Source organism: Ursus arctos, unplaced genomic scaffold, assembly GCF_023065955.2.
Source record: "Ursus arctos isolate Adak ecotype North America unplaced genomic scaffold, UrsArc2.0 scaffold_5, whole genome shotgun sequence".
In the NCBI taxonomy this organism is placed as follows: Eukaryota; Metazoa; Chordata; class Mammalia; order Carnivora; family Ursidae; genus Ursus; species Ursus arctos.
Window position 1 is genome coordinate 87,529,091 of NW_026623067.1, and position 23,525 is coordinate 87,552,615.

Consider the following 23,525-nt stretch of genomic DNA (forward strand, 5'->3'; position numbering starts at 1 on the left):
TCGTAACTCTTACTCCTCCCCAATTTATGGAACTCCCTCTGCAGAAGGAAAGAATCCATAAAGAATCTCAAATAAACACCTAATAAAAGAAATTTAGCTCACATTAAAATACTAGAATACCAGATGGTGGAGTTTAAGTATTATTCAACTACTGTTTATCCTACCCAGTGCTCATTTTAAATTCAACATTTTTGAGAATTATTCATGGAGCCATGGTTGTATTTCATGCAGATAACAAGCTTAGTTTGGAGTGAATTACCAGAATGCACCCATAATTTCCATACTTCCTTGGTTATTGTTAATTTGGATTGCAACTATTAGTTAAAGTTGAGAGGCTTTCGAAAGCAAATTGACATCAAGCTATCATGGACAATAATTTGTTCAGCAATCTGCGGGGAGGGCAAATCATTAAATTTTACAGGGTGGAGGAACTCACCAAAGAATGTGATGTTCCATCTGCCAAAGCTGAAAAACACAACTGTTTGATGAGTGTGTTTCTTCCTCTGTAGCAGCCTGCCCACTGAGCAGGCAATTATTCTTGCTTTTATCTAATGGCTGTGGCGTAACTTTTAAGTGAAAGTAAAATACAATTTCATCTTCCAACACCTCCCCATGTGAATGGAGAAAAGATCAACAGAGCTGTCTCTAACACAGCACCCCTCCCCGCATAAAGTCAAAGGGCCCTTTGAATTGATCACTAGGACACACATGGCAAGTGTAGATTACTGGGCTCCTCCCATGTCTGGTTCCCACCATACATTTGTATTTTATTCACCTTATGTTAGGGAAAATGACAAGCTTTCCTGCTCCAAGTCATTAAAAAAAATATTAGGAGACCTTTTAAAAGAACAACATCCATTCCAATGCTAAAAGCTCGTGCTTTGACAGGTTGAAGAGTTTCCACCCCACATTTAAAATTAATCTTTGAACAAAAAAAGTTAAATTCAATATGACACATCCCTAATGCCTAAAAAAGCTCTTACATGAAAAAACAGGGCTTAAAAATCTCTTTCTGATTTTATTTTTGTATTTTCCAAATTTTGGGATCAACAGAAATTGAAGGGACTTTGCTAACAGTCATCCTACAAGTCATCATTACTGGACCCTATTGTTGAGCATTTACTACGGACTAGCACACTATGCTGGGAGCTTCACACACGAGATCTCATTTAACTCCTACAATGACCCTGCAAGGGATTCTCATTTCATAAATGAGGAAACAGCCTTAGAGAGGTTAGTAAGTATAGAGCTGAAATTCCAACTTGACGGTGTCTGACTTCAGGGCTTGCACTTTGATCTTGAACAGCATACTTTCTCCTCGAGCCCAGTATACATGAAATTATATATGAAAGTTCATACTTAAGTGTTATTTTTTATTTTCTTAAATATTTTATTTATTTATTTATTTATTTATTTATTTATTTATTTATTTATTTGAGAGAGAGAACACTCACAAACAGGGGTGAGGGGCAGAGTGAGAGGGAGAGGCAGACTCCCCCTGCTGAGCTGGGATCCTGATGCTGGACTCAACCCCAGGACCCTGAGATCGTGACCTGAGCAGAAGGCAGACGCTTAACTGACTGAGCTACCCATGCACCCCAATACTTACATTTTAAAAGTGACATCACAGAGAGGAAAGCACACTTTATTTTTTTAAAACATCTAATGGAAAGTTTATCTTGGGTGCATCGTTATGCCAAACCCCACTCCTGCACCATTTGCTACACTATGGGGAACATGTAAATAGTAACACGCTCCCATGGAAAAGCATGTACCTTATGCCTTCACTGAATGGCTCCTTATGTTCTCTCTAAGCTTAAAGTTATTCATTTGTAAGAGGAATAATTATAGTATCTACATCACATTGGGAAGTAATTCTCCATGAATGTCTTGCATTTCTCTCTGTCCTGCCAGCAGAGGCACTGGCTGCCTTTGTTCTCACCTGTTTGTTCAAGGATGTCTATAGTAAATAGCCTCAGGAGATAGTGTTAGTGTCTCCTGAAGCAAAGAGTGGCATGATTGCTGTTTATTTTAAAATATTAAGTTTCCCTAAATTCAGGGCCCCTCTCCTATAATGCAACCCACTGTGTGTGCGCCACCTGACCTTCTTTCTGTTGTCCCATGGGAACTGGGGCTTAGAGAATTGGCCTAAGAAAAATGCTGATTTTCTGGTTTCTGCTACTTCTATGGGTAATAAGTCCTTTGTCTCTGACCCAAGAATCTTAAGTCTTCTGCCAGCATCCATAAAACTGTGGCAGGTCGTCTTGTTAACTTGCAAGAAGAGTGACATCTCAAACCCTTCATAATTCTTGATACCTCATATAGCTGTGTCAATTAAATGAGACCATATGTGTAGAAAACTTGGTGACTGGCACATAGAAAGTACTAAATACATATTGGATATTGATGGTATTACTGACTCAGAAAAAAAAAGTACAACATTGGTTCATTAATAATACAGGTATTTTGATATTTTATATGAATTAGTTTCAAATTGCTTTTTTATGTGATGAACTAATAGTAACATTCTTTTATATATGGTATTGTTAATTCAGTTGGGACTCTTGGAGGGTTAAGTCAATTCTGCCAAGATAGGGTTGATGAATTTTTCACCTTTTATGGCTAGGGCAGTTGGTACAGAAATAATTCTGAAGGAATATTTTCCAGTGTAACTTGAATATAGGTCTTGCAATGTTATAATTGAACGTTGGGAGAAAATTAACAAACCAATCATACAAGCGGCATCAATAGTCTGCCAACGTTTAATGACTCAGAAACCCCAAAGCCCATGGTTCTTTGTGTACATGATCTGAGGAACCCTGAAAATATGATTTTTAAGCCATCTGTGAACAATATAACTTCCTGGTACAAAAATTAGTTAAGAAATACAAGTGAGGGATGTCTGGGTGGTTCAGTTGGTTAAGGGTCCAACTCTTGATTTCAGCTCAGGTCATGATCTCAGGGTTATGAGATCAAGTCTCTCATCAGCTCTTTGCTGGGCATGGAGCCTGCTTAGGGTTCTCTCTCTCCCTCTCCCTCTGTCCCTTTCCCCCCATCCCCCCAAAAAAGAAAGAAAGAAATATAAATGATAATGTAGCTCTGAAAACTATGGTATCTCTCTGGGATTCCTTCTGTTTCTCTTCACAATTTATCTATTTTAGCTCTGCTCTTGAGTTATTGAAAAAAGAAAGTTTTTTTTTTTTGTTTTGTTTTGTTTCTTAGTACTAATGGCAAATTGTTTCACTCCTTATGTCTTTTTCATGGTGCGTCTGGTTTTACATGCTATGTCTTTAGCAGTTTGAAGATTTTCTACTTTAGGATTATCATAAAGGCCACCAATTACTTACGGCTTTTATTGTCACCGGTAGAGTTCTTCTATCTGTGGGTTACATTTACCTTTCCTTTAAAAGTGAACTCTTTAGTGGGTGAAATTTAAGGAGAGATAGGACATTTGAATAATTTCAAGGTATTTCTTACCACAAGTATATAAATACTTAATTACAAAGGGAAAAATAGTAGATGTGTGGGTGGGGAAATTTGGCAGACACAGCCTTAATCAAGATTAACATCACCAATATGACATATCTACATCATGGACTCCCTGGTATGGCAAGTGATGAAGGGCAGGCCACTTTTGTGGTGTTCTTTCTTATAATACATGATCTCTGTCCAAGCACGAGAAAACATGAAACAAACCTAACTTCAGGAACAGTCTACAAAATAACTGATCAGTTATTCTTCCAAAACCTCAAGGTAATAAAAGACAACAAAAGACAGAGGAAATGTTACAGACTAAAGATTTGACAAACAAAATGCAGTGTGGAATCCTGAGTTAGATCCTGGAATGTTAAAAAAGGACATTAATAGAAAAACTGGTGAAATTTGAATAAAGTCTGTAGTTAATTGCATTGTATCAGTAGTACTTTCTCAGTTTAGAGATAAGCACTCTTACCTCTTAAGGTTATGTAAGGTGTTAACATTAAGGGAAGCTAAATGAAGTGTACATGTGAACTCTGTATATTATTTTTCAACTCTTCTAGAAGCCTAAAATTACCTTAAAATAAAAAAGGGTTTTTTTTTAAAGTTATTTTTTAACCATTGTACTAAAATCCTGGTTTTATTTTCCATGCTAGGAAATAAAGTTAAAAGGTGAAAGAACACAACAGATTATTCTTCATCAGCAAGGATAATTACATAGTAACATGGAGACACAGGATAAAGTAAGGTCTTTTACTAAAGACATTCAGCAAAATGGCATCACTTTATTTTGTTCTCTTTTAATGTGTAGGTGGGTGTATAGACATAGTCTGTCTCCCCAAATAGATTTTAAGACCTCCTACTCTATTTTCTCACTATCTAGCTCAGATTTTTATACATAATAGATGTTCAAAGAATGTTTGTTTTGGTTGTTGAGAATGATAGCCAGTGCTCTCTGCTGGCTCAGATCTCATGCACTTTTTTTTTCTGGGTGCTGAATATCTGCTGTATTGACTTTACAGTTGCATATTCAATATAAGGTCCAAGCTAATGGTTTTTCTAAAAGAAAAAATTTTCTTTTACTTCCAATTCACAATTTCTTTCAGCATTACCATATACATGTAAGAGGATGGCGTAACACATTTTCTTTACCTAGTGACAAGAAAAATGTTTCATTTCCTCTACTCAATTATTTTGAATGTTCATGTTAATGAATTAGGGGTTGAAAGGGATAGGTGATTTTTGAGAGGCTGGCAAAAATATGCAAATTATACTGATGTTCATACAAAGGAATCCTTATTCTGCTACCATATCCTCCTTCAGATGCACTTTTTTTCTTGAAACTCTGACACAGTTTTTCATCATTTCTCATCAGAAGACATTTTTTAAGGATGTTTTGTCCATGTCACTACAACAGAGAGGGACAAAGACATGTGGCCCCTGACTTCAGGATTTTTTATAATTGAGACAATTTGGTGTCCCACCAAACTCTTCAGCATCCCCTTCTGAGACTATAATTGTGAAACATTCTCCCGTATCAATCTGTCACTGATATCTAAAATTTCACCACTGAAATATCATTCTGTGGTTACCTATTCAAATACAACCAAAATTTAAAAAGGTGATACACAGTGAATTATACTATTAAATTCCTTCTAACATGGTAACTGACTGAACATCAATCTGAATAGGATGAACTCAGAAAGGGGGGGGCAACAAGAAGCAAATAGAAAGTGAGGAGGGTATGCTAAAATGGGTTTTAGAATTAATAAGATTACATTCTGGCTTTTCCATTTACTAACTGGTTAGCTTTGGGTATATTGCTTCCTCTCTTTTTGCTCAGTTCCTCCATGGGTTAAAGTGGAAGTAGTTAGCTCATCTCCCTGGAATGTGTCTGATTTCAGTGAGCTGACAAATGTGAAATCACCCAGGGCAACACCAGAGCTGGAGCAGGTGATGAAGGCTCTCAATTTTTTTCTTTTTAACTGAAGACAAACTTTGTCCTCTCCCCAGTTTTGACTATAAGACCAAATTTTACTAATTTCGAGGTCTACACACTACCCGCAGAGGCTTAAATACAGGACCAGAGGCATCCTTCGAGTCCATCTCTTCACAAGTTTGGGTCTCAGAGACAGAGTTCTGGGTGTGCAGCCTGCCATTGCTCTGTCTATGCAGAAAGCAAGTGGAACAGCGCTCTCTCCTTCCCACAAAGGTGCGAGCTCGTTTTCTTCCAATAGCCCTCTAGGCTGGCTTGACCTGGAAGGCAGTCAAGTTGGAGGATAGAAAGAAGTTACCAATGACAGAAGAAAGTCTGTGTGACCCAGCACTGAGGGAGGAGACCCAGGTGAATCACTAAGGACGACCTCGGTTAGAGAGGCCAGGCTAGGTGAAACTCACGGGCTTCCCAGAGGCTGAAGAGATTTACGGGGAGGAGAGTCCTATTTCCAGTGTCTTTGAGGGAGATAACTGGCCTTTTACACGGACTGATATAGGTCATCTGACTTCTAAGCACCTCTTTCTTGACCTGGAAATGTGTAAGTCAGGCTTCTGTTTGTCCTGCCTTGGTGCCTACACCATGAATACCCATCTCAATTTTGAGAATAATCTCTGAATAGCACTCTCTTAGCAGCTGAAGGAAGCTTTTCTTGAGAGCCACTTTTAGAATCCAATTTTGTTCTTTTTCAGTAAAAGGACAATTAAAAACAGCAACAAAAAGCAATGCCTATTTTTCTCTGAGGCTTTTCACTGAGGTTTACTTTATTCATCTGTTTTTATATATTTACTTCAATTTTGTCTCATTATGTAAAACAACACTAACCAGCATGCACTTCTGTCATCATCTGAGCGTTCTCTTCTTTTGGGATTCCTTTTAATGAGTATCACCTCTGAATAATACGAAAAAATTACCACCAATTTGAAGAAGCCGTCAGAGGAAACCCTGCGTTATCTTCCATTTGTCTTCTATGACGGTTGTTCTCTATGCTTATGAGTGAGGATGCATCTGTGTTTCCAAGCCGGCTGGCAATGTACACAGTCAGGGTTATTACTTTACAGTCATATTATTTTGACTCAAACAACATTACCCAGTTTGATCACTGACCTTATCTACTAATACAAAATGACTTTCTTGATGTTTTGGGGAATACAAAGGATGGATTTTTAGGAAGTGGTCTTCAAGCTCAGAGTTTATAATCTATGAGTAGAAGTAGGATATCTAGTAAGAAATTTAAATGTTTCCAAAAAAATCAAGTTTTATCCATTTTAAGCGTATTCAAAAGTATGGAATGTGGGTGCTGATGAATGAGTCAGTTGGAGAGAAATTGGTAGTAACAAGAGTTTTTAAAAATGTACATTCTCCTTTTTCCAGAAATTCTACTTCTAGAAATTAAAATAACTTCTAGAAATTGATGTTCTTCTTCCACTGAAATAAATAGATGTGAACAGAAATTCATGTACAGGTTACTCACTACAATGTTATTTATAAAAACAAATTATGGAAAACATTAAGCTACACCTGGTAGTAAATTATTGTACATCTGTTGGAAACTATGAAGCCATTAAAGTGATAGTGACAATTATATTTAATGATCAGGGGAGATATTTATAGCATGTTAACTGAAAAAAATCAGGTTACAAAATGTGCAGTATGTTTTCCAAATCTGTAAAAAGTATACATGCATATGTAGGTAAATAATAGAAATAACTGGAGTATATACCCAAACTCTTCTATGATTATTTCTGAGTGGTAAGACTAACATTGATTCTGAATGTGTTTTGTATTTTTCAAGGTTTTCAATAAAAAGCATGTATTATTTTGAATTTCAAAAAAGTCACTATTTTTTTAAAGTGATTTGGATTTTGAAGGTGATTACAACATAGAAATTTCAAAAATATTTTGGCCATATTTGGGTTTTTATGTAAAACTTCCTGTGCTAATCCCTCAGGATTACCTCTATGTCTTGTCAGTTTCTTTTTTTTTTTTTTTTTTTAAGATTTTATTTATTTATTTATTTGGCAGAGAGAGAGAGGGAACACAAGCTGGGGGAGTGGGAGCAGGAGAAGCAGGCTTCCAGCTGAGCAGGGAGCCCAATGCGGGGCTTGATCCCAGGACCCTGGGATCATGATCTGAGCGGAAGGCAGATGCTTAACAACTGAGCCACCCAGACACCCCAGGAGCAAATAATGTTCTTATTCCAGCTTCCCTGGTGGCTTTGTGGACCCCAGCGAGCCCTGCCTGCTTGCTCAGGCCAGCCTCTTGCTCACACGCTCATAGGTCACACCTCCGGTGGTGGAGATCTCCACCAGCTTGTCACCCACGATCTCCGAGGTCTGGCGATAGTTGGGGAACTCCACCGCTATCTTCCCACCCTCCATGTGCACAGTGGCCTTGAACTTCTTGCCCCCCAAGGTCTCCATGTCACACTCCTTGCCGATGGTGAACTTGTTGGTCATGGAGTGGCCCCCCGGGTAGTGCTGGGACCAGGTGAAGTTCTGCCCATCCTGCTGCACCTCTGTGACGATCTTGAAGTTTCGGCCCTTTTTGATAGCATTGCTGGGGAGCCCCAGACGCTTCATGAACTCGTCATAATTCTTGTCACTCTCGAACTCGTACTTGCCGTTGAAGGCCATGCTGCTGGGAGAGCTGGAGGCTGGAGAGCAGGGGGATGAGGATTCTAGAAGGGTCGTGGTGTGTGTCTTGTCAGTTTCTAAACACATTATTCTATAAAAATGTATATTACATATTTGTTTAAATATGGGGAAATTTTCCTAAAGAAAATAGCAATCCAAATAATCTATAAAGAAGCCTCTGGGTGCTTACTCTCTACAAAGCTCTCTGCCAGACCCTGTGAAGAATACAAAATGAATGAGCAACAGCTAAGCTGTCAGGGCATGCAGATTAGCTGACTTGTCCAAGGCCAGCCATCTATGGGCAGCCGAAGCCAGAAATGAACAAACGAGACACATCTGGAGGCCAAGGATCCTTAAGTCCCACCAATGATTCTTATACTATGCCTTACCATGTGGGTGTCGACTTCTCTCGTCCCATGTGTTACCAGTTATGGAGACACTTGGAGATCTAACATTAAACCATCACCAACCCAGATCCCTTTCCCCTGTCTTCATTGTTCCTGAGGCCTGTCACTGCCTCCACTCCTCTTCACTCTCCTTTTCCTGTCAGTTTTTATTTGTATTAAGGCCGATCATATACAACATGGGAAGACTCTACTAGCTGTATACTAGTTTGCTATGAAACACAACATAACTCCACCCCTCAACTTTTGTCCTCCCCTGAATTAATCACTTTCATCCTTTTCACCTGGTTATGTTGTCATTTAACTTCCTGATTACAGCAGCATTCTTTGTTGCTACTTCTCAATTTTTCAGTTTCCGGCATTGTTAAGTAACTTCCCATTACAGAAGATGAGAAAATGTATCTCTTTTTCTCTCCTTCCTCCCTTCCCTCTCCACATATGCATAGTCCTCTCATTTCCTTCTCCTACAGTAGAGTTATATTGTAATTTGGGTTAAATTAATATTACATATTAATATATTGTTATGACTACATAAATTCTATTTCTAGCTGAGAAATAGTGTAAACTATGAGCACCATTCTTTGCCTGCACAGCATTTTGTTTTCCCTGGAGTTACAATTGTTTTTGTTTGCTTCATTTCTTACGTGTGCAATCACTGTTCAACCTCTCTTCCACAATTGTCTAAATCTTCTCTCAAGAGTCTTCCTGAAAACTCTTCTGAGTTTTCATTTCTGACTATAATATTTTTCATTTGTAAAAGCTCTTCTTTGTAATCTGAATGAACTGAATCTTTATTATAGCATCCTGTTCTTCTTTTTGCTTGCATGATCTCTCATTTCTGTAGATAGTACTGCTGTTTTGTTTTTATTTTTAGGTTTCCTTTTTCCTGCAGTCTCTGTTATCTCCAAGTTGTTTTAAATCTGTTTGTTTGGTTTCTATCTTTCAAATTCTGTGCTGGCTCCCAATGTCTGATAACCCCTGGTTGTCTTCTATTATTGTTGTCTTCTCACATTTTATAAGATTTTAGATATAATTATATATGCATATATATTATTATCTTCTCACAAGGACATATATTGTCTTTTCATAGTTTCTAGTACTGAGTTCATTAATGCGTCTTATAGATTGTGAATTTCATTGTAGGGTCATCAGGTTGGGCTATTTATTCAACAAGTCTCTGATGTCAGCATCTTTAGAACTTCCTCTTGAGTTGATATTGTTTTCAAGACCTTTAATCTCTTCTCTGGTTGGTGAAGGCCTGTCTACCAGCACATGGGGAGGCGAGTGGGGGAAGATGGCTAAACTTACTGAATTCTCCAATTTTCGGTATTGTACTCTTACCCTCAACTTTTTCTTTTTGTTCCCAGACCAGAGACCCTCTGTGTTACACAGTTCAGAAAATAAATCTCCAGTCCTCAGTAAACATAACTGACATCTATTTAGAAATATTTTTTAAAATTTTTATTTATTTATTTGTCAGAGAGAGAGCACAAGCAAGGGGAGCAGCAGGCATAGGGGGAAACGGGTACTGCTGAGCAAGGAGCCCAATGCAGGACTCAATCCCAGGACCCTGGGATCATGACCTGAGCTGAAGGTAGACGCTTAACCAACTGAGCCACCCAGGCATCCCTATTCGGGAATTTTATATAAGAACAGAATTTGTCCAATCATGTCTGTCTATAGTCTTGTCAAATTTTGGGGGAAAATGTGCTTCAGAATTCCTAAGAGTAAATAATAGTTTAATAAGAATAACAAAATTATGAAGCATCAAACCTACACACCAATCATAATGGTTTGTATTCCAAACATATAAAGTGTGAGCAGCCAACTTCAAATTAGAAGGAAGTGAGGATGGGTATTGAGGCCCTTGCTTTCTCAGTACTCAATCCTGAGCATTCTATCCTTTTAAGAGAAGGTGGCCCAGTGTAACATATGTCTCCCAAGAGCAGAATGACTCCATGTAAACTATATTAAATGGTCTACATTGTAATGTGCTTCTACCCATATCATTTAGGTAACTTGGAATGCCTTTTCAAACTACTGCTCTGAGATCAAGGTGAACTTTAAGGTAAAAATACATATTTGCTTTCACTACTAAAGTAAAATTCATCCCTGGCATTTATCTACAGTGACAGTGTCCCTAAAGCACTTTGTTCAACAGAATATTCTTTTCTGAGGGTCCTATTTATAAAGACATCAAAGAGTTGAGGGAAAAACATTTCTTTTCAACCATAGTGTGAGGCTTCTTTCATGTTTTGAAAGATCTTAACTTTTATTTGGGTTTGAGTATGGTTTTCTTTCTTATGACACCTGACATTTGAATAGGTCTTGTTAATAAAATATAAGCCACCTTCCACTTGACTAACTGGGGATGATTAATTTCATCAATCAGGATTTTTTATATTTTTCCTTGTAAATTAAGTTTGGAACTTTGAAAAATATGAAACAATCAAGTTACTGTTATTTGAAATAGATATGGGGTGTCATGCTGCAGTTTGGCTTATAATGGGAGCTTATAACCATACTCATTACTGTGAATTATAGGAGTTTCCTGGCTGGCCTTCACTAACCATCTGGCTTTAAACATTGATTTGTGGTTACATATGTTATTTTTAGGGAAGAGCACCTGAACATCTAATGAAAACATTTGTTTCATCCTGTTCTACATATTTTTAAAGGGCATGATTCTCAGTGTTGTTAAAATCTCTTAGATTCTATTGTATCTTCATCTTTGACTTATAATCATATATAATTTATCCAAAGAAAATGCCAGTCATGTTATGAAGTCTTGGTCCTATGTGCTTCTTTTCCTCAAGAAATTTCCTAGGTAGTGTAATAGGAAAAGAAAGTAGATGGAAGACAAAGCTAGTCCTGTAGATTTCCATTCCAATGTAGTGAAAAACTTTATATACTTTCAGAACTTGGATGTTGGGGTGCTTTAAATTAGAGGATACCAAAATCATTCATTCATTAATTTAGTCAGCAAGTGTTCACTGAGAACCTTTTAGGGAACAGGTGCTGAAAATGCTGGAGATACAACAAGGCCCCTCATCCACGTAGTTGGACAACAAATACAGGAAAGGAAAAATATAGATAAGAGTATAAAGGAGATAAATTGGACTCTGTCATAGAAAAAAATTAGGGGAGGAAGGTTATTTTAGATTTGGTGGTAAGGAAAAGCCTCCCTGAAAACACAAGAACTGAGACCACGTGAACAACCAATAGAAGAAACTTCCTGGTAGAAGAGGCAGTGAATTCCAAGGACCTCAATCTGTAAAAAGCTTAATGTGGTATGGGTCAGAAAAGGGGCCTCTGTGTTTAGAGCACAGTTAGTGCCAGCAGTTAGTAGTAGGGATGAGGTTGGAAGTGCTGGCAGGAATCACCAAGAATTCATTTTTTAACAAGATAAATTTTGAGGTGTCTATTAGACTATAAGATGAAAACAGTAGAAGGAAGTTGAATATGCATTTTGAGGGGTATAAATGGGTCAAGATAAATGAAGATTATCCAGGGGAAGAGTGTAGACCAAGAGAAGAAAGCCAAGAATAAGTACTGCACTGGTTATGTTCCAGGAAGGAAACAAAAATCATAATACTTAGAATTACGGTTGACTTGTGAACGATGCAGGGGTCAGAGGTGTCCATCCCTGTGTAGTTGAAAATCTACTTTTAACTTTGGACTCTCCATAAACTTTTTTTAAAATAATTTTTATTTTGTTTGACTCTCCATAAACTTAACCACAAGTAGCCTACTGTTGACCAGAAGCCTTAACGACAGCACAATAAAGCAACACATATTTTGTATGTTACATGTAAATATATACTATATTCTCACAGCCAAGTAAGCTAGAGAACAGAAAATATTATTAAGAAAATGATAAGGAAGGAACAATACATTTATAGTAATGTACTGCATTTATTGAAAAAAAAATCTTCTTGTGGGGCGCCTGGGTGGCACAGTGGTTAAGCGTCTGCCTTCGGCTCAGGGCGTGATCCCGGCGTTCTGGGATCGAGCCCCACATCAGGCTCCTTCGCTATGAGCCTGCTTCTTCCTCTCCCACTCCCCCTGCTTGTGTTCCCTCTCTCGCTGGCTGTCTCTATCTCTGTCGAATAAATAAATAAAATCTTAAAAAAAAAAAAAAGAAAAAAATCTTCTTGTAAGCATATTCATGCAGTTCAAATGTGTGGTGTTTGAGGGCTAGCTATGTAGGGATCTGGTTATGCGGAAGCTGGAAGGCTGAAAGAGCAAAAGGAAGATGCTGAAGTGCCTAAAAACTAATAACCATAGGAAGCAGCTACTACTCTCAAGCTTGGAGACCTTAGGGAAGAGGCACTTAACCAGAACCGTTGAGCTAGGAGGAGGGACCCTAGAGATCTAGTGGTTGGGCTTCTGGGAGAAAACTCCACGCAGCAGGTGCTCGAACCGTGGAGGAGATGCATAGACCAGTAGGCGCTCATAGGGTGCAGGAGGAGTAGCACAGTTGGTAAGGGGATCCCGTGTGCTTCTAGGAGGACTGCCAAGGGTCTCAGCTTGGCTGCTACTAGGCAGGTTGGTGAGAAAGGAACTCTGAGTGCTGGAAGAAGGTAGAAGTTGTAGCCAACTATTATTATGTGCTATCATTAAAGATTGCTCACAGGAAGTAGAAAAAAAGGAGATAAACCCCTCCTCCTCTCCTAGCTGCTTCCAATATTCCTCTGGTGATCCTATTGGTAGAACCTAATAGGAAGTCAATTGGCAAGGAAGTGTTGGAGATAAAGTTTGGGTAACCCCAATCCATCAGTGGAGAAGGTAGGCTTGTTGCTGAGAAACGGCTTCTGAATATTCCTTGGTTTTCAATATGAGGTGGCAATTCTGCTTTCATAGCAGGTATGCAGTTCTTACATGAATATAAAGAGAAGGCTATTAAGGTGGCATTATTATACTGACAGTCCTGCAAGGGCAAAGTAACACCTCCTTACCAATCAGCAGACTTAGGTCAGGCATGGTATCTCACCTAGTTTCTCTCCCATCCTGAAACCAGAACAGAGTTTCCTTTCTGATCCTCCCCTGGAAGAACCAGCCTAACATTTTCTTGGGTACTTTCCAGAAATATTTTTTGTATATATGGGAATCTTCTTTATTCACCTGTTTATTCAACATTTATTAAGAACCTACTCTCTGGGTGTGCCTGGTTGGCTCAGTCAGTTAAGCATCTGCTTTTGGCTCAGATCATGATCTCAGGGTCCTGGGATCAAGCCCCACATTGGGCTCCCTGCTCAGCAGGGAGTCTGCTTCTCCCTCTTCCTCTGCCCCTCTCCCCACTTGCTCTCTCTCTCTCAAATAAATAAATAAAATCTTTAAAAAAAAAAGAACCTACTCTCTGTATTTGGCACAGCTTTAAATATTGGAGGCATAGGGATGAATATGACAAAATTCCTGTCCTTTTGGACCTTAAATCCTAATAAGTTGAAGTGTATGCAAGAGGGAAGTGTTGGTAATAAACCTATAAAACAATTTTTAAAATGAGAAGTTTTTAAGTAGTGCTATGTCCTATGAAGAAAATCAACCCAGGTAACTCAACACAAGTGAGGGAGTTGGGGCACTGTAGCTATTATGGACTCCATTTCACAAACATATTAGTAATATTACACAGTTCCCAGCAAAAGAGGCTGATTCCTTCAGTGAGATATGGCTACTAGCAGGCTGAAGTTCTCTCCAAAGAGAAGGAATTTGCACTAAAACCTAAAAGATGAGCAGAAGCCAGCTAAGTGAAAATCATATGACTTTCAGACAAAAGAGATAGCAAGTACAAAGGCCCAGAGGCTGAAATGAGTCTGGCTGATCTGAGAGCCAGAGAGGAAAGGCTTACCAGGCGGAAAGGCTAGAGGACAGTGAATGAGGAAGAGTAGCAGAATATCCACCCATTCCAATACCTACATTATTTCCTTTAGCAAAATATATTGGAAATCAGTCCCTAGCAGAACATCCCTCTTCTTAATGACTGCATGATATCCTATTGTACAGGCATGAGCATTTTACTATTGTCAGATGTTTAGATTGCTTCATTCTTTTGTTCTTCCAAACAGTATTTGTGCTATAATAAATATCATTGTACATATAGTTTTGCCGTTTAGGGTGATTATATCTGTAAGAAAGCCCTAGAGATGTGTGTGCATAAATTTTGTTATGTTCATTTTACATTTTGGTAGATACGTCCAAACACACTTCTAAAAATTTTATCAATTTCCATTTCCACCAACAATAGTGCCTTCACCCTCATCCATCCACTGAACCATAAAAGGTTCAGGTCTTAGTCACATGAAAATGGTATCTCACTATAGTTTTATTTTGTCTTATTTTCTTTATTAGAGAGATCTAGTTTATTTTCATGTGTTTAAAAGTCATTTGCTTTTTGTGTATATGTGAATTCTCAGCTCATGTTTTTAGACAATTTCCACTGGATTACTAAGTTTATTTCTGTAATGACTTCATTACAGGTTGTCTCCTCCAGCCAAGCCATAGGGTTAGTGATTATGCCCATGAATGGGAAAGAGCAATGAAGAGCCTTATCCTCACTTACCACCCCCCACCCAGTACACTATTGCCTTTGCTACCACTCTACAAATTGCTGTGGTAACTTTGGATTCTTCCCTGTACTCTGGACTAGGAAGGTGAAACAGAATATTTCTAGTGGAAGGGTAGAGGTGGGAATCAAGATTCCATCTCTCTATTCCCCCACCATCACCAGGTTCTAAATCTTTGGCACAGAGCTGAGAAACATCCCCCACCTACAAGGTATTCTGAGAAAATCCAAATGTGATCACAGGGACTTCCCAGTTCCATGTATTTCTCTTCCCTGACACAAATTTCAGAGGTTCTTGGTGGTAATTTATCTCATGTTCGTACTTAGGGCTGGATGAACATGTGAGAATGTTTCTATTATGCATTCAGTGTAGTTATAGCCATGAGTAATAGAATACAAAAATGTTAATCAGAAGAACCAAGAAGAGTATAACGTAAAAAGTACCCATCTCAAAATCCTTCTTCATCACTCCCCTCTCCCAATTGACTTCCCCATTCAAACACACATACACAATTTTGTATACATCTGGGAATCTATGTTTGCCGTGATTTAAAAACAGTAATCAGAGAGATATTTTTCTCACCAGAAATTATTAAACAAAGATGCATAATTCTGGAGATCAAATAATCACACATATGGAATATTTTTCCATAGTGGAGACCCTTCCTCCTCCCACTCCCGCCCCAGTTATGTCATTGTAAATAAGCGGGTAGTCTCTGGTTTACCTAAATCCATTCCCATTTTCCCAAACTACAGATCATGTATGCCTTATCACATGAATTTGTGCAGAGAATCTGAATGGGCTGAAAAGAACCTTTATAAAAGGTAAAAAGTCATCTCTAAGGATTTCAAAGACTTCCTTCAGAAATACTTTAATTTTAGGGCCTCTGCAACAAGATAGTCATGCTCTAAAATTTAGAAGAATTACTAAGTGTTAATTATAATATAATTTACTCTTACAAGTTCTCCATTTTACTTCTTGCCTGTGTCTTACCTTTAATTAATGTTTCTCTTTGAGCTAGGAGAGCAGTAATTTTCTTGGCTGTTTTTTCACGAAGAGATTTGCTATTCTTTCCAGATCTTGATCTTTAGCTTCTTTTCTACTAAAAGAAACCTAAAAAAAAAAGTGTTCAGAGTAAAATACAGGGATTCTACATTCTGAAATATTGTTAAAATATTGTCAATCTCAGAACTTCCCTGAGCCAGCGCTGAACAATATTTTCTATTTCCCTCTATGGCTATCATTAATTCATTAATTCATTCATCTGTTTGATCATTTGTTCATTTATGTATCTATTTATCCAACAAAGTTGTTGGACACACTTTGGCTTTCTAGGAAGGCATTTCATTTATAGGAGAGATATGGGAATGAATATGTGTAATATCAGTGCTTTATTCCATGTCAACCTCAAACTGGCCCTGTAAGTTAGTGCTAGGATCTGAATGTTTGTGTCTCTCCACCCCTCCCACGAATTCATATGTTGAAATCCTAACTACTAAAGATGATAGAATTAGGAAGTCAGGCCTTTGGGAAGTAGTTCACAAGGGTGTAGCCTCATGAATAGGATTGGTGACCTACCAAAGGGGCTCCAGAGAGCTCTTTAGCTCCTTCTTTTAGGTGAGAACACAATGAGAAGTCTGTGACATGGAAGGGGGACCTCACCTGACCATAATATCACTGTGATCTTGGACTTGCAGCCTCTAGAACTGTGATAAATAAATTTCTGTTGTTTAACAGTCACCCAGTCTGTGGTATTTTGTTGTGCCTTAGTCTTGAATAGACTAAGACAATTAAGTAAGGCATATGCTGTTACCTTATTTGATAGGTAAAGAAATAGAGGGTTACATGATGATTAAGTAAATTTTCTGGGGCCCTACAGATAGTAAGTGTAGGACCAAAATACAAACCTAATTTTATAATTTCAAATCTGCATCTTTCTCATTGCCATGCCACATGGTGCAAATGTTCTTCTCTCAGAAGTTTCTGGAGGCAGCATTCCTGATATGGCCACCTTATTGACCCTTGCCATCTGTGTCATGAATCATGAAATATGTTCATAAACAGAAGAATTCACTAAATAGGCTAATATTATATTCCCTTTATCTGTCAATAACAGAAAGACAAACTCATACTATACCCCAAAGTTTTCTATAGCTATTCTTCAGCAATAGCAACTTTAAAATCCAATTATGTCCCATGCATGGAGGAATCAGACTCAACCCTCAAAGCAAACTAGCACACATCTTCCCAATGACGTTATCTCCACCACATATTTTCCTTTCTTGCAACAACCCAAAATATCATGGTGTTCCCTGCAGAGCCAAATTTTAATATACAGCAAGCCAAATTGTGATAAGCTTGAGAAAGAGATAAAGCTAGGTGTGTATTACTGGCATAACAATGCAAGCTGACTACTTAGGAATGATTTACCCACAGGCACAACTTAAATATGGTAGAGAGACCAGGTGTGGCCAAGAAGAAACACACATAGTTATAGTAACTGTGAAAAAATAACATCAGGATTGGGTAGGAGTTCCCCCTGTACCTTCTGACCCCTGGGGTGATATATAGGATATGATCTAGAACTAGGCAAAAACAGACTTCCACATCCTGGATGTCATTGGTCACATTACCCCAGCTAGACCACTGAGACTCAATTTTGGGATTTTTGTTGGGACCACCAGAAAAAAAAAAAATCCCTCCTTTTTATTCCTCCCTTATTCCTTCCTTCCACCCTCCCTCCCCACACTCCCTTCCTATCTTCCTTCCTTTCTTAATTTGAAGGTGGGAGTATTTAAGTCTCTATAGACCTTGTAAGGTTCACAGCACTGATAGCACCTGAGTTAAGCCAATACAGAGAAAATCTGAGTAAAGAAATGGAGGAAAACTGAATCCTAATATCATGTCAAATCCTGGACCTGGCCATGCCTGAAGTGAAAGCTACATACTACCTAGATAATTAAGTCAATAAAATTCTTTTGTTGTCCTCTCTCTTGCTCTTTCTATTTCTTTTTACAGCACTTTGATGTGTGTTCCTGTCACTTGCTACTAAGAATTCTAATTCAGGAAAACAGCAATCAACTTTTTTCCCAGTGATTTTGTATCTCTTTGTCCAAAAATTATAGGTTGTTAGGGACAGTGACCATTTAGCCCCATAAATCCTTAGCTGTGCAGTCCACAAGATTCAGCCTTGCCCCTTTCCTTGGTGTGTAGTGAACAACTGAAATATGTTTTGAGGAAACCATAGCCTAGAATGATGTAAAATTTTATTTCTTAATGAAAAGTAAATTCTATTAAGAAATCCTGAGACCAGAAACAGTTAAATGCTTGCAAAGTTAATGGCATTTTCAGTTGCTGTAATGAAATGCAATCTTTTATTTTAAAGATCACAGACATTTAAAACGATCCAATAAACATGGTGCACTGACTTCATAACAACACTCCAGTCTCGTCCTCCTAATCTCTTTCATCCCTCTCGTTTCCCTTGAAAAAAACGCCAGGTTTCAGGGAGCTTTCATGAGTAGGTAGCTCTGTTTTGCATTGTTTACTTAAAATTTAGAGCTGGAATGAGAAGCATGGTTCCTAAAAGTAAAGGTCTGAAACACCCAGGGTAGAAATACTTTCTAATTGGCTTTTCTTCTGCTCTTTATTCATTCACTCATTTCTTCCTTCAACAGCAAGAACAAGAGAATTTTTCAGGAGCTGCAGACTCAACACACACCTTAGCAAGACATATTCTCACTGTCTAGAGGCAGAGAGGGCTGAGCAAGCCAATTATTAGAGAGCTTTTTGTTTTCCTTACTCTAAAAGTCTCAGTGATATTTTTAATGTTTTCATTTGAAAACTCCTAGCCCCCAGTGATACATTGAATTTTGGGCAAGCAGTTTAAAGCAGAAACTAGTTTGCAAGTGAAAAACAGTTGACCCTTGAACAGTGTAAGTGTTAAGGGCATCCATCCCCCATGCAGTTGAACATCCTCAGAAATTTTGACTCCCCCAAAACTTAACTACTTAATAATCTACTGTTGAGTGGAAGCTTTATCAATAATATAAACAGTTTATTAACACATATTTTGTATATTATATGTATTATATACTGTTTCCTTACAATAAAGTAAGCTAGACAAAATATGTTGGATAAGCATATCAGGAAAATCATAAGGAAGAGAAAATCCATTTACAGTGCTGTACTATATTTATCCAAAAAATCCACATATAAGCAGACCTGGACAGTTCAAACCTGTGTTGTTCAAGGGTCAATTGTACATTGATTTATCTGTTTTCGGTGACATGTAAACATATATCTAATATTGCCCTGATGGGTAAGCTAAGGTTTAAAATAAAACATAAAAACACTTTAATATTTTTTTAAGGTAAATGTGTGACCTATGGTAAATGTTAAAGACGTGGTAAGAAAACCACCTGTTAGGCACTAATGTGCTAATTACTTTTACAAGTTCTTTCAATTAATATTCAGGACATCCTGTGAGGTCGGCACAGCTATCCCAAGGAACCCTTCTGCTCTCTAGCTCCCCTCAGGCAGGCCCCACCCTCTGAGGCAGTCGGGCCAGGTGGAGGGCCCTCTAGGAGGCCTGCATGTTCCAGACCTTTTTTTTTTTTTTTTAAATTATGATATGTTAGTCACCATACAGTACATCATTAGTTTTTGATGTAGTGTTCCATGATTCATTGTTTGCGTGTAACACCCAGTGCTCCATGCAATACATGCCTCCTTAATACCCATCACTGGGCTAGCCCATCCCCCCACCCCCTCCCCTCTGAAACCCTCAGTTTGTTTCCCAGAGTCCATAGTCTCTCGTGGTTCATTCCCCCTTCTGTTTACTCCCCCCCTTCATTATTCCCTTCCTTCTCCTACCCATCTCCCTGTTATTCCTTATGTTCCACAAATGAGTGAAACCATATAATTGTCTTTTTCTGCTATTCCAGACTTCTATAAGCAGGTGCCAGGAAGCTGGGCACCCGCCACTTCCCAGTCCAGGACTCCCGATTTCTGGGGTTTCCTCCCCAGTCCAGGACTCCCGATTTCTAGTGTGATTAGACTAGGTGGTAAAATGTAGATGTGCAACTACCTGATCTATTACTTACCTCTGCCTCTCACCAAACTCAGCTCTAAGAAGCCTCAGGTTATTAGTACCAGTTGCTTTCCCAGGGCTCAAGAACATGGTAACCTTCCCTGCATCATCATATTTTCCATCTTGACATAAATCTTTGTGTATGACCTGTTCCCCTTCCAAACTTTCTCCCAGACAATTCTTAGGGCAAAATGAATACAATTATACGGAATCTTTTTCCTTGTAATGTTATCATGTTAAAGCATAGATCTATTGTCAGGGAGACCTGATGTAGTGTATAATTATGTACTTTTGACCAAGACCTTTATTTCTAACTTTACATAAAAAAAATTAAATTAAATTAAAAAAAAAAGACCTTTATTTCTATCTGGCTGTCGTCCCACTTTGCTCCTGAGAGTTCCCACTGTGTGGTTAAAAGAATGATGATCATATCATAGTTCTGCCTCTTTCTTTCCTTATTTTGTCTTTGTCTTTCCCTGTGCTGATCTATGCACTTCCTCTCCTTTATTAGATAAACTTCTGCTATTTCTACTAGTTAGCCCTAGTTTTTTTCCTATACTACGGATGACTCCTCCGAGCTCTCTCAATGATTCTTCTTTTCCAAAGGAAGACAATGACATTCAGAGAAGTTAGTTACATCACGAGTAACACTAGGGCAAAGATTTGAATTTAAAACTGTTTTATTCCAAAGCCCATATGCTTTACTTCATACTCTATGACTCCTCTCATGATTGCATCATTTGTGATTGACTTAGAAAATTAAATCGTAAGGGAATGGTCTTCTGGATTATTTAACATGGATCATTTAACATGAATCCCCTATGGGCAATTATCCTGCTGTTGAACATTTTCAACAACATATAAATAAAATGTACATGTTCACACATTATAATATTTTCATTATTATTATTTCACTTACAGATATCCAAAATTGATTTGTTTTCTCCCCATATTTTTAGTAAAAATCAATCATTTCATATAGCCTTGCAATTTTTAAGAAAATTATGCTGCTTTTACAAAAATCTTGTGGAAGAATATTCTCCAGAGGAGAAATATGAAGTGGTAAATAATTTACAAGGTTAACTTTAGTTTCTTCAAAATAACTTCTGCCCTTGGTTCAATTTGTATGATCTTATTGGTGTTGCTATGTATAAATACAACTATTGATGAAATTCCTATGCCAGTTTCCAAGTGGCCAATAATTAGAGTTAGCACTGGAAGTTGAGAATATTTCCAAGGTTACCTACATTTTGAAGTTTTGCTTATGGTTTATTATCTGCAAACTTCTTTTTACTTTGATGGACAGGGTTTTATTTTATTTGAAGGATTTCAGGACCATCTAATCTCATAAATGATTATTATTTTGTACCATATAAAAGAATATATCCTTGAACTTCTGTTTCTTTTAGATGAAAGTTATTGCTAAAGTAGTTCTCAAGTTTCTCAAAGTCAATACACAGTATGTGTATCAATGTTAGTTATTGTCAATTATCTCCACTAAGTCTTGTTTTATTTCTAATTTATACATTTAATCAGACTGACCTGTTAGCAAACCAAACTGTAGAAGAACTTAGTTATATTCATTCACTTACTACTCATTCATCCAAATGATTTGATCACCTACTATGGGTTGGGCACCATGCTGGATCCCGAGGATAAAATAGCATGCAAGACCAAGTCTCTGCCCTCATGGAGTCCAGTTAGGAAGATAGATGACAAGCTAGGTGGCAAATACCTCACCCACTGCCTCCCATGTTGGAGTGGTAGAGAACTTGAGAAACAAAAACTGGTGAAAATAAAAACTGAAAGTCCAAGAATCTAAACTGTCAGGGTCTGATTATTTCATGCTTCAAAAATATGGCCTTTGACACATATTCCTGAATCTTGGCCTTAGCCCTTTTGATGTTTCATCAAAATAGCATTGTCTACTTTGCCTTGCCCAACAGAGTGGCAAACTTGACCCAGTTAAGATCAAGAAGCAGGCAAAATCAGCATTGTGAATTTATTTGCTCATTCCAAGAAACACGTTTCAGTTCTGTGAAACCCCTTTGGAAGGCAAGGGTTGTTGTAAATATTAGAAATTTTGCAGAGAAGGACTTGTGCTTCTGAGCAGTACAGTACTAATAACAATAGGTCAATATTCTTACTTAAACAAATGGAAAATATTACAAAAGTCATTTTCAGAAGTATTGGAGAGCTGTAAAAGCAATGAAGGCTAAGTAAATCAAACCTCTAGAGAAAGAGAATGATCTGATGTGATCTGATGATTGCCAGCTCTTTTTCTACTATGGCATTGGTCAGTTTGGGGAATGCAGTGATGCTTGGGGTTGACCAAGGTAGAAGGGCTCTGCAGGAAGAAGAGCAACCAGTAAAGCTTCTGGTAATCTTGGGGAGTACTAGGAACTTGAGAAGTCTCAAATGCATGCCTGATTCTCCCCATAGTAGGGGAATCTCCCACAGTCTCCCAGAGCTTAGAAAACAAATTCTCAGCAGGTAAGAGGTATATCTCAAGCACATGGCCAGTCTCCTATTGAAGACATTTGTCAAATATTGAAGTTGCATGTGACAGGCAAACAAGAAGTAAGCTGAAAACTTCTGAAAAGCAGAAATGTATCTTCTGCAGCATTTTAGTACTGAAGAGGCCAAGAACCACCATGCCTGCAGTGAAAAGCCTGGGATAGCCAGGTGCCAGGACCGTGATTAAACCAGAAGTAGATTGAATCTTACTAAAATGTTACCTCAGTCTACCTCCTGATTGGATATATGTGATTAGGCCCCATTCTCTGCCTGATAGAGGCATATTAGTCTGCTTGGGCTGCCATGACAAAGTACTGTAGACTGACTAGGTAGTTTATATAAACAGAAATTTATTTCTCACAGCTCTAGAGGCTGGGAGTGCAAGATCAAGCTTCTGGCTACTTCGATTTCTGGTGAGAATTTTCTTCCTGGCTTGCTGGTGGTCTCCTTCTCACCGTGGCATTATATGGCCTTTCCTCAGTACATGAGAACATGGCGGCAGGGGGTGGTGGTGGTGGTGGTGGTTCTTATATGGGCACTAATCCTGTCAGGTTAAGGCCCCACTTTTGGACCTCATTTAATCTTAATTACTTTCTTAGAGATCCCAACTCTAAATACAATCACATTGGAAGTTACAGTTTCAATATATGAATTTTGGGAAGACACAGTTCATCCATAGCAGAAATAGAAGGATAAAATTTTTCTTGTGGGTTATAATAATATCTGGAACATCTATGGGTCTTTTACACACAGTATCCTACCTACAATCAAGAGTTACTACATATGTGAAGAGGCAAGGTCATATGACCAATAATCAAGATGGAAAAAAAAAAACAACAGAAA

The 23,525-nt window shown here is 38.1% G+C and overlaps 3 protein-coding genes across 8 annotated transcripts in view; all 3 read right to left on the reverse strand.

Moving 5' to 3' along the window:
* PJA2 (praja ring finger ubiquitin ligase 2) overlaps window positions 1-554 on the reverse strand; it is a 128,269-nt gene extending 127,715 nt beyond the window's left edge. For 3 of the 6 annotated variants that reach the window (XM_048220808.2, XM_048220805.2, XM_057307530.1), the window contains exon 1: window positions 437-514. The gene's annotated coding sequence lies outside the window, so the exon portion shown is untranslated. Of the gene's footprint in view, window positions 1-436 lie in introns of all 6 variants that reach the window. The other 3 variants (XM_048220807.2, XM_057307529.1, XM_048220806.2) reach the window with 2 other exon arrangements.
* A 1,945-nt stretch (window positions 555-2,499) lies between these two features.
* On the reverse strand, window positions 2,500-12,324 carry LOC113254912 (gastrotropin-like). Its single transcript, XM_044383969.3, has one exon. It carries the CDS (start codon window positions 8,191-8,193, stop codon window positions 7,720-7,722), a length of 474 nt encoding a protein of 157 aa, XP_044239904.1. The 5' UTR covers window positions 8,194-12,324; the 3' UTR covers window positions 2,500-7,719.
* A 365-nt stretch (window positions 12,325-12,689) lies between these two features.
* Window positions 12,690-23,525, reverse strand: part of LOC125282947 (translation initiation factor IF-2) — a 175,089-nt gene continuing 164,253 nt past the window's right edge. Inside the window, exon 3 of the transcript XR_008957662.1 lies at window positions 12,690-16,186. The gene's annotated coding sequence lies outside the window, so the exon portion shown is untranslated. The remainder of the gene's footprint in view (window positions 16,187-23,525) is intronic.

Excerpts from the sequence above, each read along its gene's own strand:
- LOC113254912 (XM_044383969.3), bottom strand. The coding sequence starts at position 8,193 with ATGTGTTTAGAAACTGACAAGACACACACCACGACCCTTCTAGAATCC.